We start from the raw sequence: 18,676 nt of genomic DNA, 5'->3' as shown, positions 1-18,676 counted from the left end.
GGGCCAGGTAGATTTGAAACCTTCTTTCAGCCCCTAACCCAAATCCCATGCTTAAGGTAGTAATTCAGTTACTCAAATTTGTTTTTTTTTCTTTTCTTTCTAGAATGACTATCAAATTTGATGATTCCTTTGTCTGTGGTAATCAATTTTGTGAATAATTCTGGTTAATTCATTTTCATTTGAGATATGAAGTGGCCAAGAGATCATTTCAGTTGATTCCTTGTAAGAAAGATCTGTTATATCTTTGAAATGCATCTTGAGCAGTATAAAATGGCTGCTGAGGTAGCTTAATGGGAGATTTGTGTGTGGATGGTTTAAACAGCCATGTCCAGGGCCCAGTGAGATGAGAGGGGGAGGTTGGAGGAGGGGGTTGGTGCCTGTGTTGAAGTAAGTTAAGGCGACGCATTCCTCACCCACCCCCTCTTCTCCACTCCACATGCGCTCTCTCTGTCTGCCCCCCCCACCACCACACACACACACACCCCACCCCAACCCCTCTAAACACGCAGGAGGTAGATGAGGCGTGGTTTGCGAGTTGGCTGTCTGAGGCCCAACCCCCAGGCCTGCTTTATCTCACGTCTCCATAATTCCCCTGGCTCAGTTCATCTGATTACACCTCTTGGGACAGCCAGGTTAGAGGCGCCTGGCCGACAAATTCAGTACTCAGACAGGAGGGTGAGGGGTTGAACTCTATCCCACACACACATCCGCATTGTCGCAAAAAAGCAAACACACCTATTGTATTTGTTTAATTGCGTTTTCTACCACTCTTACAGACATTTACACTTGTGGTCTACATACTCAAATACTTCAGCAGGTGGACAGTGTTCTTGTGTTCCCACATCTGCCAGGCTGGTTTGGCAGCTGCTGCTGTTTAACTAGAACCGCTTCTGCTGGCCTCCTCTCTGTTCCAATAGCCTTTGTTCTTTCACCAACCAACATCCCAGCTGTAAAGAATGAATGAGCTGAGGCTTGGTTCTTGTGTGTTGAGAGTAACCCTTTTGTTTGACCTTAAAAAAAGAAGAGTGCACTGTGGGATGGGGGAGGGGATTAAAGTTTGACACAGGCTTGTTTGCTATGCCTCTACTGTTTTGTGCATGCATGTAGGCACTTTGTTCTTTACATTGCAGTGTACAGGGCACAGACATGATAGTTATGTCAAATATATGGCCAGAAAGGGGAAAGCTAAGCAGTACTTACTACCTCCTGTATCTATCCATTCTAATATTTTTTTTTTTTTTTTTTTTTCTCTCTCTACAGGTCCCGTGCCCTGACTTTATCTTCCGCTGTGTTCGCTGAGTGAATTAAGGAAATATGGAGTGACATGTTGCAGATTGGTTAGAGGATTAGCGGCTTTGAGGACACCCACCTCTGTGTGAGCATATATCATCCCTCACATCCCGCTTCTGAAGCTCGGCTCCTGAGCCGTGCTGCTAGGGGACCTGGCGTCATGGCAGATCCTAGTATGATGAGCCTTTTTGGGGATGATGGGAATCTGTTCTCGGATGAACTGGAGAGTCTGGGGGATTGTGGTTACCCACCACAGGCCCAAGCCAACCCTATGGGCCCAGCCATGGGTCATGATCATCAGGCTTATGGACCGCTCTCCTCTAGCATTCACATGCCTCCACAGGCCGTTCCTGGCCAGCCAAAGCTGGGACCACCTCCAACCCACCACTATGATCATTTCAGCCAGTATGAGCAGCCACAGAGTGGTCGCATGCTAGCCAATGGCCCTGTAAATGGCATGTCCTCCCCTCAGTCCCGCTACCATTCTGCTTCTACAGGACCTGCACCACCTGGACACCATGGATATCCTGGCCCACAGGCGGATGCCCGAGCCCAGGCTTTTAGTGATGGGAGTGGCGGTACTTGGGGCCCCCCGCCACAAGTAGTGCAGGTGTCCGAACAGGGCCGCCCTCCGTTCCAGCCGCAACAGCAAGCAACCCAGTCCCAACATGGAGGCTCTGGCCCTCAAGGCCATGGGAGTCATCAGATGAGCCCTTACATGGGCCATAATGACTACACAATTCCAGGTCATGGACAAACGCAAACTCCTCCCCGGATGAACCATTTTCCACAGAGTTTGCCACAGGAGCCCAGTCACTTCATGGGCCATGTTGGCCTCCAACAGAGTTCCAATATTGGTGGACCCCCTGGGGCACCCCCCATGAGGCACCCAGCCCAGCAGCCTCCGAGGCACCCACAGGCCCCTCAGCAATTCCTCCACCGACCCAACCAGACTGGGCACCGGTCTGATGCTGTTCCTAGTGCTCATAATGCTCAATATCCACCCAGTCCTTCAAGGCAGCAGCAGCCTCAGCAGCAACAACAGGTGATTCCTGGAAGAGCACACCCCAACTTGGGCTACAACATGCACAGCCAGCCTGTGACTCCAAACACTGTAACCAGCTCAGGACAGTACCCTCCCTACCCTCCATACGGCAACCTTAATCAGGGATTAGCCAACCCTTCAGGGATGAGTCCCAGCATGAGCCTTAACACCAGCAGCAGCTATCCTAGCCAGGGTGGCCCACCACCCCAGCAGCCAAGATACCCGCCTACTGGCGGGCCCCAGCAGGGACCAATGCACCAGCAGCAGCAGCCTGCTCTCCACCAGATGAACCAAATGAACGCTCAGCCTATGCACCCGGGCCAGAACTCCTCTGCAGCCCAGCAGAAGCTCCAGCCGCAGCAGAAGCAGCAGCATCTGCCTCAGGGATCCTATGGTTCACCCCCCTCAATGTCACCTATGAGGAACTTGAGCACTCCTGCTGGCACACCACCTCCCCCTCAGCATAGTCGCCCTTCCAGCACAGGCCTGGGTCCAGACATGGTTGCTGCAGGTGGTTACCCTGGTGTCCCTCAGAGTGCAGCAGGCAACATGCCGCTTCCTCAGAGGGTCCAGCAGATACCCCACCCCCAGCAGCAGCAGCTCTCCACACAGGTGTACAACCCTCTGTCACCCAACCACAGAGCCCAGGGCAGAACCACCAACCCGAGCCATGAGTTGCCTCCACAACAGGCGCCACCAGACCAGAGACTGCATCCTCAGCAGCCCCAGAGAGTGGGCTCACAGCTGCAGTCACCTCCAATGCCTTTCCAGCAGCAGCAGCTGCAGCAGGTGTGCCCTCCTTCTGCTGCACTGCCCCCACCCCAGCAGACACACCTGGCTGCCATCCATCAGAACTCTCCTCCCTCACAGCAGCCTTGGGCGCCACCACACCAGTCAACTCCACCCAGCCAGAAAGTGCCTCTAATGCAGGTGGGTGCTCATGAAAGCTCAATACAGACATGGATATGAACACCACCCACATCCTCGAACTTGTGAACATCAATTATATGTTTGACTCCCTTGTGGTATCACATTTCAGTGTTTGTGTTGGACAGATTTAAGCATTTCCCAGGCTGTGTGTGGAGTTGTTTGGAGTGATTGTGTAGGTGTGTGTGAGTGGTGGTGGTGGGGATTTTTACAACTGTTTGTTTCCTATTTAGTGCATATCCTGGCCCTCCCTTAGATACAGGCGCCACAGTGCTAATCTTCTCCCCCTCCCCCTTCCCTGCCCCCGCTCTCTGAAGGGGAAATACTCCCTTCCTGCTCTAAGCATATCTCTGCTCCTCTGTCTGCCCCTCTTCCGCCTGTTCTTTCTCCCCTCCCTCTCACCCTCCCCTTCTTTCTCCACCCTCTTCCTTCTCACACTGCCATTTTCCTCTACCGTCTCCCCATTACCCCCTCGTGCTCTGTCATATGCCTACTCTGTCTGTCTGTTTGCCTCGACTGTCTCAGAGGACTCATGCGTGAGTTAATGGTGTACAGGAGGATGTGTCCTGTAGGGAGGAGATGGTTTGGGTGTGGGGGAGTGTAGAGTCGGTGGGCCTGCCACTCTCAATAGGAGTGTGTGTGTGCATGCATGTCACGTGCTTCTGATGCCATTAGGTTGTTTTGTACTGAAAGCCTCTTTCTCTGCTGACCAATTCTAGCACAATGGTGGCTCTTATTCCTACATGCACGTCAAGCACAGAGAGGTATTCGGCCTCTGTTTTCACCATCTCTGTGTCTCATTACTTCCACTAGTAACTCCTCATCTGAAATTGTTCTTAATGTTATTATAGTTCAAAGCCAGTAGGCTGACATGATGGTTAGGATATTTATTTAGAGTTATGCAACAAATGCCTAGATATTGTAGCACAAAGTAGTCGACAACAATCTCACACTGCTTCTTTTAGATAAACTGTTGCCATAACCTTAGTCTGTATCATGAATATATCAGAAACAAATAATCAAGGGGATTATCAAAATTACTTCTCTGTGCTTTCTGTTTTGTTCCTGTGTAGAATCATCTACATTTAATTCCCTACCAGTGATTCTTCTAAGGATCTTTCTGAGATCCTTTCTGAGCACCAATAGATAGACACAGAGGTGTCCGTAGGCCTTGTCTCACCTTAGTATAGGTAATTGATAAAGCTGCAGGTCTGTGATCAGATTCATACTTAGAATTTGCATCAGTAAAGGAAATTCACCTCTTGAACAACAGTGATTTTATTTGATCAAACACTGAAGTAAATGTCCTTCAGAAAATGATGGTGCTTCATCCATGGAGTATTTAACTCTGTTATAGAACCCTTTGCTTGCTAGATTAACACATCAGTCTCCCATCCCCCTTTCTGCCCCTTGTCACATGGAGATGAAACCTTATATTAAGCATATTGTATTCTGCACTGCTGCTCTCGAATTAGTGATTCAGAGAGCATGTGTGGTAGGTCCTATTGTCATTCATGCAATTGATTATTGGGAGGCTTGGCAAGAGGGGAGACATTTATCCATTAAAGCATCCCACCAGCTCGCTGCTCTGATGGCTCAACCATTCTGAGCTTTTTTTGTGTGACCTTGCCATTATTTGGCATGCACGCTGCACTGTTTCTTGGTATGTGTTTACAGGAAACTTGCATTTTACCACAAGTTTTTTTTACTTGTTCATCAAGTGCATGCCTTTTAGGTAGAGAGAGAAAGGAGAAACTATGCAGACGAACATATTCTGATTTTCTGAAAATCAGCTCTCAAATGTCACATCTTCAATGTCATTGACAGGGTTTGGAGAGGGAGTAGACTATTGATATCAAAGATGTACTGGCCTTCAAAGAGCTGTAAATTTGCTGATGTCTATAAATGTGCCCCTTAATATTCCCTTTAAACTACAACTCTTATTTATTACTGTCAATGGCTCATGCCCATCTTCTCTTGGGATTCTGGGCAGCTGGATGCTCAATTCGTCTGCCAGTGGGTTTCCAGTCAGCCCAACTCGAGAAGGATGGTCAAATAAAAAGGAAGGGGAGACTAAAGGCCTATTTACACCAGAGATTCACAGTGTGACAAGCTGTAGCATTTTATAAAGTGGCGACTTGCTGCAGCACACGTTTCCATAACAATGCTTTTGTTGCACCATTCTATGCAGCCAGATGAACCAGCTAGCTGGCTAGTTAGCCAGCAAAGTTAACCATCTAGCTAACCAACAGTCAGTCAAATCTTTCTTTTGTTTTGTTTATTTTTGTGACTTTGCAAATGAGCATATTGCTCTGGTGTTCTTCAAAACCGAGTTAATAATTATTTCTCTGCCTCTCCTTTGACCAAAACTCTGAAATGACGGTTTCTGTTGGATTTACTGAGTGACATGTCATAAATGCCGTGTTGTAAAACCTTGCAACTGCGATTTCTTTAGAAACCATGCTTGCAACCATGGAGGTATTATATAGAACTAAAAAGACGGGACATACTGCCCCCACTCTTTTCTAGCTACTAGCTACTTCAGCCAAAAAAGTTTGAAGACATTTTCAAAATGGTGTTTCACAGGGGTCATTTTTAGAGATGGAGACAACGTAAAGTGCAACGTATGTCTTTAATACAGATTTGTGGTTAAGCTGGCAATTTCCTGTTGGGAGCATCAGATAATCTACATGGATGAAATAATTTGTAGATAACTATGTGCATAATAGTGTAGCGCCGGGTTGACCTGCGAGTCCCACGGGTTCGGGTGAGATTTCCAGGTAAAGTCGAGGGTGGGTCGGGTCAAATTTGATAGATAGGCTAGCAACGTTCTGGGTTAACATTCATGTGCGTGTGCGGTAGGCTAAAGTGAAATTCCCCCCTTGTGTTCCTCTCGCCTTCTCCGTCTCTGTCTCTCATGCATATGCGCACCAGAGTTGATTGGATGCAAAAATACCCCATTGGAGGGGACAAAGCCTATTCATATAATACAAATAAATAAACAGTTGTTTAAACTAATTATCCAGATGATGGCCTTAATTAGCATATATTTCATAAAACACCTATGTACCCAAACAGATAACATTTAGATCCTAACCAACGTCCCTGCTGCTGTTGCGTGAGTTATTTCCACGCATATTGCCACTCTCCACAGACGGGGCCTGTAAGCCAATTGCGTTTAGTTTATAGTCTGTACATATTGTGCTGCCAAAATCCTCACGGTCGTCTTATTCATTTTTCTAAGGTGCAGTCAGTAGCCTACCGTTTAGGACATTTTACACCATCAAAAAGTATCTGATGGTTAGCAAGAAGAGTAATATTAGCACGCTACTTTGCGCAAGTTTACAGCATAGAGCTGAGGTAAGAAATGTTAATGTGTTTGAGTGCGCGTGTTTGTAGAGAGAGAGAGAGAGCTACTTTGAAGTTCAGACTTGTCCCGTTTCAGTTTAACATGGCCATAACGTTTTAGACAAGGCTACATTGACTGCACTGGATTTATTTATTTGTTATCCTACATGTATGTCTTGTGAAGTAAAGTAGGCTAAAATTAATTTTGGCTACATGATATTGATGCAACCACGCATCGTTAAAATTAGGAATTTGCGGGTCGTGTTTGGGTTGATGTTAAATGTATATAATATTGCCAGGCGGGGCGGATTGGATCTCCAAAATGGGTCGGGTGTGCGCGGGATATAAAAAAACCTTGGCCCGGGCATCACTAGTGCATAATTTGTATTGCCCATGTGGATTGGTTGATCCTCCCAGCAGGAAATTGCCATCTCGACCACCAATCCACAATGATGACCTAATTTGTGGCCACCGGAAATGCGGCACCTAATTGGCTTGTTTGTGAGATTGGAGCCAGACGTAAGCACATGTCGGACGCCATTTTTAAAGATGTGGCGGCCAGCTGGGACGCTAACTCGCTGATACTTACCCTCCAAATCCTTGAGGCTTGAAACCCTCTACAATTAATTCAAAACACTGCAACTTGTCTCTGTAACCGTTTCGTCTTGTGACTCCTTGGTGTGAATTGGCCTGGGGCCATCCTTAAAAATATTCTTGTTTGCAGTGACAGCCAAAAAAAAAAAAAAAAAAATGGGTCGGTAGGTAGGTCAATATTTTTTTATTTTTTTTTCAAGATTCAAAGTAAAAAAAAAAGTACAATTTTGGTCATGGTGATTATGTAGGTATGAATTTAAACAAATGTGCATATTGTGACGTAACTGACTGGGTCCTCAACCCATGCCTTCAGGCGCATCATTGCAAACCTCAATCTGATGCAGGTTATATTGATCAGCCTTTCTCTAACTTCTTTGACCTGAGGCCCAGTCATGGCAAACTTTGGGGTCATAGGGCTCATCTACACGCCCCCCCCCCCCAAATTGTCATTATCACAATCATTAGTATGCCTATATTGTTATACATGCACTTTCACTTAAATGTTTTGTGACATGCACATCAGAGGACTGCTTTACTAATGTAAGGTATAATTAGTTTCATTGCTTTTGCATGGTTGCATGATGCTTACATAAGAAAAGAAATACTTCTCAAAACAGCAACAATTTTATGAGTGCTATTGTTTTGGGATGTTTCCCTCATGCAAGCATCATACACTGGTAGGAAATGGAGAACAAAAATAACTTTTTTTAATGAAGTTTAATTTGAATGCCTGAATGTAAGGATTCAGGAAACACAAAAGCAGCTTTTTTGGCGAGCAGATAGGCGTAAATCATTGATCTGTTGATCTTTAACATAAATAGAAAGAAGAACTGCTACAATAGCTTTTGGCCACGTTATATTCAAATTTGACTATACAATACTCAGTGCTACAGTGTATTATACAGTCTCTGCTCTGTTTCTATGGAAGTTCCAAAAATCAACGTTGTTCTATTAGCCTAAGTGTCGTTAAAAAATTAAATAGCATTCAACAGGTTGAAGCGGAGCTATACCAACGTTATAGATTAGTTTCAGTTTCTCTCGCACAGACGCCTGCATTGAATGAACGCTCATACCACCACTTTATTGTATGGCTCCATGTTTAATGACATCGATAGCAGAAACGTTTGTTTTCTTTTTTTGTCGGTCCGTGGTATGTTGATCAACTGCGCAGCCTAATTTCAATCCACGACTCCGCGGACCTGCAGTCTCCACGTTGCGTACCCATATTTTGAGATGCTGAATAGACCACAACAACCAATTTCAATTCTTTAACACGGTCACCGTTTAGACTAGAGGGGAGAAGAGGTGGGAAAAGATCTGGGCACAGTTTTTCCAGAACTTCGTGCCAAGTAAAAGCGCTGTCGAGATGTTTGTGAATGAAACGAAGCGTATAGGCCATAGTGTGACATGCGTAAACCAATGGTGTAGAGATGACGCCACAGGGTTTTATTAAGAGAGCCTATGTTTGTATGTAGGCAATTTATATTCACAAACAATACTTAGGCCTACTAAAATAAATAGTATTTTATTTGTATTGGTTGTTTAGAGTTAACAAAAAAATCGGTCGGTCGGACTAAAAGGGGGAAAAAAATAAATATTTGGGTCTGTTCTAAATTGACGGGGTCGGTCGGGTTACGGCAAACGAAAATATTTTTAAGGATGGCCTGAAGGGAGACGGGTGTACAGAGACTGGGGCAAAGAAGTTTTGAGGAGCAGTGTGTAAGAGCACAGTATGAGTAGCCAGAATTCAGTGTAAGTTAGTAGGGCCAGTGTCAGTTTTTATGCCAGTCTCCATCATGACTCGGCTCACCTCGCCTGTGGTGCTAACTGGTTGAAGCTGAGCATGTGAGGCTACTACAATACAGGGAGCTCATTACAATGTAATACATTTACAATTTGTCCTCTTAGAATTATAAGGTTCTATCTGACATTTTTGTCAATATTGAGTTCACATATTCTTATTCTGTGTGAACTTAAGGTGAGGTGTTTCTTGAAGTTGTATGCATTTTTGGATGTTATATCTAAAGAGGATTGTTCCACTTATCAATATATCCGTGAAATTCTAAAACTTTGAAGCTCAATATCTCAGAACTACTCAAAATGCAGAAGAACCTATACCTATATAAGTGGACTAATTTTAATTGTAAATTGTAAACGTGACTCTTCTAAGCCAGTAAACAAGGGGCCAGCACAAATCTCCCGGGGAATGTTATCTTGGACACTGGAGTGGTAGTTTTGCTTGTATGAGAGAGATTTCATACCACTTGATTGCCTGTAATGTGAGCTTGTCCTTGGATCTTGGTATTTTTCTCTGTAGGTGCACAGACCTGCATTAGGCATGTTAGGATTGTAGGATTACTATTGTGCACTTGTCTGCTCCTTCCTCTGATGTTTGTTGCTCTGTCTGTTTCCCTGGTAGCATTCCCCATCAGAACCTCCAGTAGAGGTGACCACACCCAGCGGGCCTCCCACCTCTGCCTGTGGCCAAAGCCCTCAGCCAACCAACTGTGACCAGCAGCAGATGGAAAGCAACCAGAAGCCAAAAAAGAAAAAGAAGAAGAAAGCCAAGGTGAGTGAGACTGAGGACGGGGAGTCCGGCAGTGTGGAGAAAGACCCTGAGGCTGTGTTGAGCCCGGATGCAACCCAGACCCACCCTGCACAGAAGAAGAGTAAGAAGAAACCAAAGGAGAAGGAGCCCAAGACTCCCAAAACACCCAAAGAGCTCAAGGAGAAGAAGGCTAAGGCAACATCCACCCCTAAAGCCAAGAGCTCCAAGAAGCCAAGGTACTGCCAGCTTTCCTTAAGTGAATGTAGTAATTGGCCTGTTTACAGGGATATACATACAGAATAAATTGTTGGCAGTTTATTTTTTATAATTGTCCTCTTCCAGGAATTTACATCGCATTCCCTCTCAATACAATAGTTAGCAAATCTATTGCAAGGAAATGCAGATGTATTGCAAGGGTACATAAAAGTAGCTAAAACAAAATTCCACCTCAATAAAGATCATTTCCACCTTGACCCTTTGCAGGTGCCGCACGAAAGAGGAGCCGTTTCATAATCACAAACTAGATCTTTAAATAGCCATTTGCTGTTGCGTATGCAAAATGGATAGTAGATGTTTTACCAAAACATGTTGGCCATAATTTTTGAGTAACAGAAATATTATTAAGTCTAGAATCCTCCCAAACTAGGGGTGTAAAAATTCCCTGATATGTATTGGTAATTGATTTGAACATTAAAGATGCAAGTGTATCGCCAAGCAAACCCCTGGATCGGTTTAAATGTACCATGATGTACCATTTTTCACAAAACGGGCCATCGGGCGGAAGACCTAATTACAACCTAATTAGTTACAAATTATGTTACTTTCAAAGTACGAGTACACATCTACAGACCATCTACCATGGCACCAGCCTAGCCTTCTTAAACTGGGATGGCCTAAGTAAAGTCACTGCTACAGTGGCAGCAAACTAGTTGCTGAATTTAACTGCATTGTGGTGTTCAACATAAGCATGGACTAACAATGTGTGTGTGACGTTAACTTGCAGTATTGCAGTAGCCTAGGGCTGAACAATTTTGGGAAATCTAATTGCAATTTTTTTTTTTTTTTTTTTTTTTTTGGGGGGTTAAACTTTTTAAAAAGATAACGTTTTTTTTTTTTTATTATTTAGGTAGGGGAGGGGGCGGGACAACTGCATAAGGGATGATTGGTTGGCTTACCATGAACTTTTACTCAACCTTTGCCAGAGACAGAGTGGGGCGGGTCAAGGTAGAGGAAACATTGAAACCATGGTAATATCACTAATATTGCACAGGTGCAGAATGTACGTGGTAGTTGTCTGAGTTAGGGCTGGGCGATATGGCTGAAAACTGTATCATGATATAATTATTTCTTATCAGTCGATATCGATAATTATTGTTTTTTTTTTTTTTAATCTATTTCAGATAAGGACCAGAAGGGGGGGAAAAAAGTTAAATTTAAACACTTTTATTTCAAAATTAACCAATTCCTCTGATTCTAATCACCTCGGTTATCAGTCAAAGCAAACAGGGAAAAGAAATAGACACAACACAATCATGAAAAACGCTCAAATAAATAAATGTGCACATACGTCTGAATGAAAAGCAGCACTGGTTTAGGCCTGGAAATATTGTAAACAAAGTAGCTTAATTTGCTAGTTTATTATAGTCTACTGGTACTGTTCAGTTTCCCCACGTGTGTTTAAGTTTCAAATGAATACTTTTTCTCCTTGGGACAGGCCCGTTTGAGTCTTGGAAAATACTTTTCCATTTGCATCGGGATTGAGATGATTAAAACTTAGCAGTCAATTTGAATGCAACAGTTTTGGACAAATTCGTGCAGCGTACTAATGATGCTAACCGGATTTAATAGCAATTTAGCAGTCGTCTTGCACGATTGTGAATGTTTGGATTACATGTGCATGCTGAGGAGGGATGCGTCTGTTGAGAGGGAGAGAGTGCGCAAGGGGCAAGGACTCATTGAGAGTCTGTGTTGAGGTAGGCCTACTTCTATCGCCTAGGCTACTCTGGTCGAGTTGCACATAGCTACAATGCAAGAAATATTTAGCCAATTATTTATGGACAACGTAAGGCCGGAGGTGTGTGTTGCTTTTAATTATCGAATGTTCTATCAAACGTATTTTTTTATTGATATCGATTACATGTCTATTGCGATACATATCGCTATCGTTTTATCGCCCAGCCCTAGTCTGAGTCTTAGCGGTGTGTTCCAGTGCAGCTTTTTCGGAGGGCAACACAAGGCGACTTACAGCATGTGGTTTTGAAGTCTGCTTGGTCTGTGCTTAGCATTAGTATCACAGGGTATTTTGAGAGGCGTAGGAATATGTTTGAAAGGAGCTTTGACACCATCTCTCAAGCATCATCTCTCTGGTAGACAAACTCTGATGGGCTAGGGATTCTTTAGATGCTTGTATAGTATGTAAAAGGAATCTATAACAAGGAAAGCATTGGTGGTGGTGTAGTTGTTAGGTGGTGATCAGGTGACTGTGGTCTAGTGGTTAGGGATGTGGCCTTCTGAGTTGAATTCCAGAATTTTGTGAGTTCAGTCCCAGGAGCTACCACCATTGTGTCCATGAGCAAGGCTCTTGACCCAGATAGCCCTATTGCTTTCTTGTAGGTGATCACTTCAATTCTGCTCTGAAGAAGTGTGACAGCTAAACAACAAAGTCATGTGAAAGCATTGCCCCAAATTAAAAAGACCTATTTTAAGATGCAAGCAATGAATGAAAAAAAAAAAAAAAAAAAAAATATATATATTTTTATATATATATTATATATATTATATTATATTTTCTATATATATATTATATATATTATAAATATATAAGATATATTTATTTTCTGCATTTACTAGTATATTTACTGTATTTTTATTTATAAAAATTATAAATTTGCTCCTTGTGTGATGGATAAACATGTGAATTCTCTTGGAAAATGTATTTGGGTGTTTACATGGTGTATAACCTCAGTTTAAACGGGGGTCCTATAGAAGAATTCTAGAGACCATTATGAATGTAGTGAAACACCAGCTGGGCCACTTCAGAGTTTACTAAACTGCCCTGCCAGTCTCCATATTCATAGTACATCAGAGTCAAGATGGTCATAAGATCACTCAGTTGCTACTGAAATGATTCTTGACCAACCCTGCAATAGATGGAGCACCTATTGTGCGCAGTCATGTGTTTCTGTGCTTCATTGAGTTGGAGCTATGTTTAATAGTATATTCCTTTCTTGTTCATCATGTGTTCTCTAGCGCAGTGTTTTCCAAACCTTTTTCTCACGGGCCACAGCATAGAATTTACTACGAGAAAATGGCTCATGTCACATCACTATGATATTAAACATGCACAAGTCACAGCATAGGTTTATTGCCCCCACATCTCCAAAAACCTCTTGACGCACAACGTTTTGAGGCTAGCTCAAGCATGTATTGTAGTCCACTACCTGTCTGTTGCTCACCTCTTTTTTTTGCTCACCTTCTAATTTTCTCTTCTGTTCAGCATAACAATCGTCCAGTCGGGCAGTCGTGGCCTAATGGTTAGGGCTTCACGCTTGTAACTGAAGGGTTGCCGGTTCGATCCCCGACCAGTAGGAATGGCTGAAGTGCCCTTGAGCAAAGCACCTAACCCCTCACTGCTCCCGAGTGCCTCTGTAGCAAGGCAGCTCACTGCTCCGGATTAGTGTGTGCTTCACCTCACGATGTGCGCTGTGTTAACTAATTCACGGATGGGATAAATGCAGAGACCAAATTCCTTGTATATGCAAGTATACTTGGCCAAGAAACCTGATTTACATTTACATTTACATTTCCAAAAGGAGGTGGGTTAGGTTCATGGGCAGGCATTCTTTCGGCTATGCAGCATATAGAGAAAGACAACTTTTTGCTACTTCTGAATGCAGCTGTGTCGTTATGCTGTGTTTGAGGTGTGATTGGCTGTTGGTTGAACTCATGCATGTAACAATCTTTTACCAATATAAATGGAAGGCCTGTCAAAAGAGATAGGCGAAAGTGTGAAATGGTATGCAGATAAAATACAGTAAAATTTTACTTCCAATAGCCTACAATTTCAGGCAAATTGTTAATGATTATTAAAGACAGAAAACTTCACTGATTATTTTTAGTGCTCTGGCTCACCCCTTGTTATGCTAGCACATTTCTAAACAAAGCAATTTTGTAGACATAGTTGCTGAATATTGTTTGATTGGATGTTTGTTTTAAGTAGATTTCTTAGCTGTAGTTCTGACAGGTGTTCATTTCCAAAATCAGAGTGCAGTTGGCATATCAAATCTCATTCTTTCCCAATAAATCCTATATTTAACTACCCTGGAAAATCCAGAGTTCTCGCAAGAGCACAATTTAAATTGTCTCTGAGACACTCTGGCAATGAGTAATGATGCACCTTACTTTTGCCACTTGTATCGCGGGGAGCCAATCACATCGGCGTATCTGATATAGGCGGGCCAAAGGCGAGCTAAACAGATGACTGTCGTAGTGTTATCCAATTGCGTCGAAGTCTGGAATCAGTCAGTAAAAGTAGGTCGTTATCCAATTGCGTGCAGTGAGATTTTCAAATGCACGCTTGGTGCCGCCCCTCGAGTTGGGCCATTACATTATTCGTGGCCAGACCCTTAAACTTTCTAGATTACCAGGGTCTGGAATCTCCAGGCTAATATTGAACAGAGATGACAGAAATATGAAATGATGAGGTTGGTGTAAGCCATGGCCTTCTCCCTTCTTTTTCCACCTGTCTGCTCCCTCCCTCTTTGGCTGAGGTAACATGGGTCTGTTTCAGACCAAGTAGTTACAGGAACTTCGTTATAGTCCACTTCTAAATCAGTTCTACTAACTACTCTCCCCCAAAACTGGTTTTTCATTTGCGTTCACACTGGCCAAGTGGCCATAGGAACTGGTAGAAGGGCATAAGTGACTTAAGCACGTTGACTGTGTTTATAGCTTCGTCACTTGCTACAGGGTTTAACATAGGCACCCTCTTTAGCACACACACAATTTACAATTAGATGGATTTGGCTGTCTGGTATCTATGGCTTTGTATCTGTTTGAAAACAAATATTAATTTTGTGTAAACCTTATTTACTTTCTGACAAGCAGAAAATCACTAGCCAGCATACCCCACACAAAATTGTGCATGGCAGCATGTGCTTTGTGTATTTTAGCAGATGTCTCATAACTCCTCCTACAGTATTTTTTGTCCACCTTTAAAATTGCTCTGACTTGCCAAAAGCATGTGGTTGGTTAAACAACAGGAGAGTTGAACAACAAGAGTTACTCCATAACACTTGTTGTTCCACACCCTTTTGATAAACCAGTCAAAATGCAAAAATGCATGGATCGGGCCTCAGTAAAGCTTACATTTACCCCACCCCCACCCCATTCACTGTGTTTTACAGGCCTTCACACAAAGTGAGTTTTCATTTCCCTATGAATAAGGATTTGCACCTTAACCTCAACTCTAGATAGCCCCAGTACTGTTGAAAATTGTAATATCTCAGGAGACTCTTAAGTTGACCACTCATGCAAAGTGGTCAACAAAATGCTTCCCCTCCTTTTCCCTGTCTCTCTCTCAGATACTACTGGACTACAGGACTACGTGTAGCACACTCCTTTCAGGAAGCTCACAATAACCGTATGCTCAGACTGTCCAGGAACATGACTCCTCACATGTTTTGTACAGAGAATACCACAGGGTTTCTGCGGGTCATTAAAATGCATGAAAAGTAATTAAAGGGACACCAGGCAACGTTTTTGTGTTAATTAATCATCTTCGTAAGTCGGTATATGGTTAAATGACTCATTACGGGGCGAATGAAGGCTCTCGCCCGCCCCTACTGCCTGTAGGAAGAATCCCACTTGCAAGTTCGGTGTATCCTACCCGCTGACCGAAGCAGGATCAGTTTACAGCACAGAGGCAGGCTAACAAAACGCTAGAGATTGTTGCAAACGTGTGTATAATGGCTGAGCCGGCGAAGAAGCAGCGAAAACCCTTGACTGAAGACACAAAGAGAGAAAAAGCATCAGGCTTGCCTGGTGTCCCTTTAAATAGATTTTGTGAAAATACAGGCATGAAATGGAATGAAAAAGCATGAACTTCGATGTTCAGAGGCATTTAAAATTATGTAAATTTGATTTATTTATTTGATTTAATTTATGATTTATTTTGATCATATAAACATTATATATATATATATATTTTGATCGGAAGTATAGCGCAATGGTTGACAGGCGGAACCTTTTAATTGGCTGTTTTTTACAGTCGCGACACCGGATGGTAGTAATGCAACGTGCTGTGAGAGTATCTGCAGTTGGACATGGGCATGAAGTGGCATGAAAAAGGGCATGAAAAAGCATGAAATGAGATTTGCTGATACCTGCAGAAACTCTATCTTCTGAAACGGACGCTTTAGAGTTCATTCTATCAATCGCAACGGACTTAAAAACTCAACATCAATCTATCCTATTGTTAAACCGGCTACATTAAATTCAGTGCTATAATTATTCTTTGTTTTGTGTGTATGTTCATGTAATTTATGTAATTTATAAGTCCTTTGGTCTTATACATCTTACGTGTATGTCTGTCCTTCTTAAATGAGCTGCCCAGTGATGAAAAAAGAATTTCAGCTCTGACAATGATATCGTATCGTATCATATCTTAAGCTTGGCCTTTTGTGTGTGCGTCATAGCATCAAGTGTACTGTTGAGGGAAAACAGGCATGTGTGTAAGCATCTGTTATTTGGCTAAGGGAGAACACTCAGTGGGGGTTGGGGGATCCAGTGGAAGATGAGTCATCTTGCTGATGAAGGCAGGTGTCCCATTAACCCCCCCTCACGGCCACTGAGTCTCATGGAGCTAGAGCAGCGGGTCTCTCTGCCCTGCTAACGCAAATTACACCCACCCAGCCCTGTGTACTTCTCTGCTCAAACACAGGGCGAGAGAGCGGAAGAATAAGCTACCCAAAGCATTTTCTCCTTTTACCCAGCGCCACTCCAAACCCCCCTCCATTTTCTCCCTCTCCTGCTTACTCTTTCATCGTACACATGGGGGAGGGGTGGTATTTCAGCAGAGGCTACTCTAAAGAAGCTTGGCCTTTGAGAAGGGTGGGTGTGTGTGTGTGTGTGTGTCGTCTCTGAACCAAAGCCCTGCCCTCTGTGCTTCAGAAAGGTCAGCCATGGGAGAGCACAGCTCTGTCATCCTCCTCCCTCCCCCTCTTCCTCCTCCCACCAGCAGCCCATCAGCTCTCATCTAACCCTGGTCTCTCTTCTCCTCCCCCTAGCCCTTCTCCCTTTCCCCTGTCCTTTGTATGTTTTTTTTTTTTTCTCCCCGTTCTCACTCTTTTTGGCTCCTTTTGCTGAAGGATTGACAGTCTGAAACCCATAGACACTGAAGCAGTGCAGGTGCTTTGAGTAGAAGTGCTAGAGCACAAGAGGTAGAGAGAGAGTAACTGACAGAAGCAAGCAGATGGCTTTAGCCAGTGGCGTCCAGCCAGAGGAACAGGTGCAGGTCACGTGAGCGCCAGTTACCAGGGCGATTTGATTGCTCTTGGCGTGCGAATGAAAGGCGAGGGGGGCCCCCAGAGCGAGCTAGCACCACAGCCTCCAGGGCATTGTGTAAGCTGTGGCAGCATAAGAACAGGAACCAAACTGCACTGGAAGAGGAGTCTGTTCTGGCCTGACTTCTGTAGTTCTTTCATGCCTGTCCCTTATTAAACACACACACACACACACACACACACACACACACACACACATGCATGCATACTACGTCTACTATTCCCCCCTCACTATTTTTTATGAAGCTGGAATAGGTGAGCTACTCTACTAGGGTAAACTAATCTAGTACTCGGTTTACAATTATGTAGTTTGCTTTTTAGTTCATTGTTTGTGATCCAACTCCCGTTATTATTGACAAGTCCTGGTTTTTGTGTAGAAAATGGTGATTACTGTGCTTTTTGACATAATTACAATGAAAGTTTCTCTCTCTCTCTCTCTCTCTCTCTCTCTCTCTCTCTCTCTCTCTCTCTCTCTCTCTCTCTCTCTCTCTCTCTCTCTCTCTCTCTCTCTCTCTCTCTCTCTCTCTCTCTCTCTCTCTCTCTCTCTCTCTCTCTCTCTCTCTCTCTCTCTCTCTCAGCGCGAAGAAGTCAGACTCTGATAGTGGTTTGGGCACCAAGAAGGAAGCCAAGCGGAAGAGGGAGCCATCTGTCAACTCAGACACTGAGAAGACACCACCTCCCTCTCCAGAGGAAGAGGAGGAGGATGATGGTGTTCAGGTAACTGTTTTTCCTCTCTGGTGCTGAAATACCAAAATCTCTAAAGGGATCTGTTGACACTGTGGTATTGTAGTTTACCCTCCCTTTTTTCTTGATATTGTCAATAACATGGTTTTGTTAATGTCTCTTAATTGTCTCAACCCCGGAGAGAAATAAACTTTTCTGATTGGCTGATAGAGGGCTATTAATTCTAGGAAAAAATTGTTTAACCACCGTTCCATATTAAAGCGCTTTTGAATGGTAACTATAACAACCATAGTAAAAATTGGTTGAACTACAGTAGGAAGCAGGTTTCTCAACAATGGAATCAACTGGTAACCGAACTGTATACAAAGTTAACTATGCTGTGCGGTTATCACAGTCAGTGACCATAAAAGTAGTGCAATGAACTGAACAGGTCAGCTTCTTTTTAAACTGAAGTGCATGTTTCCTTTGTGTGCAATAGAATGTATAGTATGTATAGTAACTATTGCCAACATATGAGTGGCAACCGGAGGATAAGCGGATAATGGCCTTCGAGGTGTCCCGATGTACGGAATTAATGGACTTGGTGGAGGAAATTCTTTGCCTCCGCCTCATCCATTAATTCCAGATATTGGGACACCTGGGTTGCCATTATCCTTTACTTAAAGGAGCATTTCACTG

The 18,676-nt window shown here is 43.6% G+C and overlaps 1 protein-coding gene across 3 annotated transcripts in view; it reads left to right on the top strand.

Moving 5' to 3' along the window:
- chd7 (chromodomain helicase DNA binding protein 7) overlaps positions 1–18,676 on the top strand; it is a 69,479-nt gene that overhangs the window by 14,334 nt on the left and 36,469 nt on the right. For all 3 annotated transcript variants that reach the window (XM_048246174.1, XM_048246185.1, XM_048246194.1), the window contains exons 2-4: positions 1,261–3,265; positions 9,624–9,988; positions 17,893–18,031. In XM_048246174.1, the coding sequence (XP_048102131.1) occupies positions 1,451–3,265; positions 9,624–9,988; positions 17,893–18,031 (2,319 nt within the window). In that variant the 5' untranslated portion in view covers positions 1,261–1,450. The remainder of the gene's footprint in view (positions 1–1,260; positions 3,266–9,623; positions 9,989–17,892; positions 18,032–18,676) is intronic.

Source organism: Alosa alosa, chromosome 1 (assembly GCF_017589495.1).
Source record: "Alosa alosa isolate M-15738 ecotype Scorff River chromosome 1, AALO_Geno_1.1, whole genome shotgun sequence".
Classification (NCBI taxonomy): domain Eukaryota; kingdom Metazoa; phylum Chordata; class Actinopteri; order Clupeiformes; family Clupeidae; genus Alosa; species Alosa alosa.
This window is presented reverse-complemented; position numbering and strand designations above follow the sequence as displayed.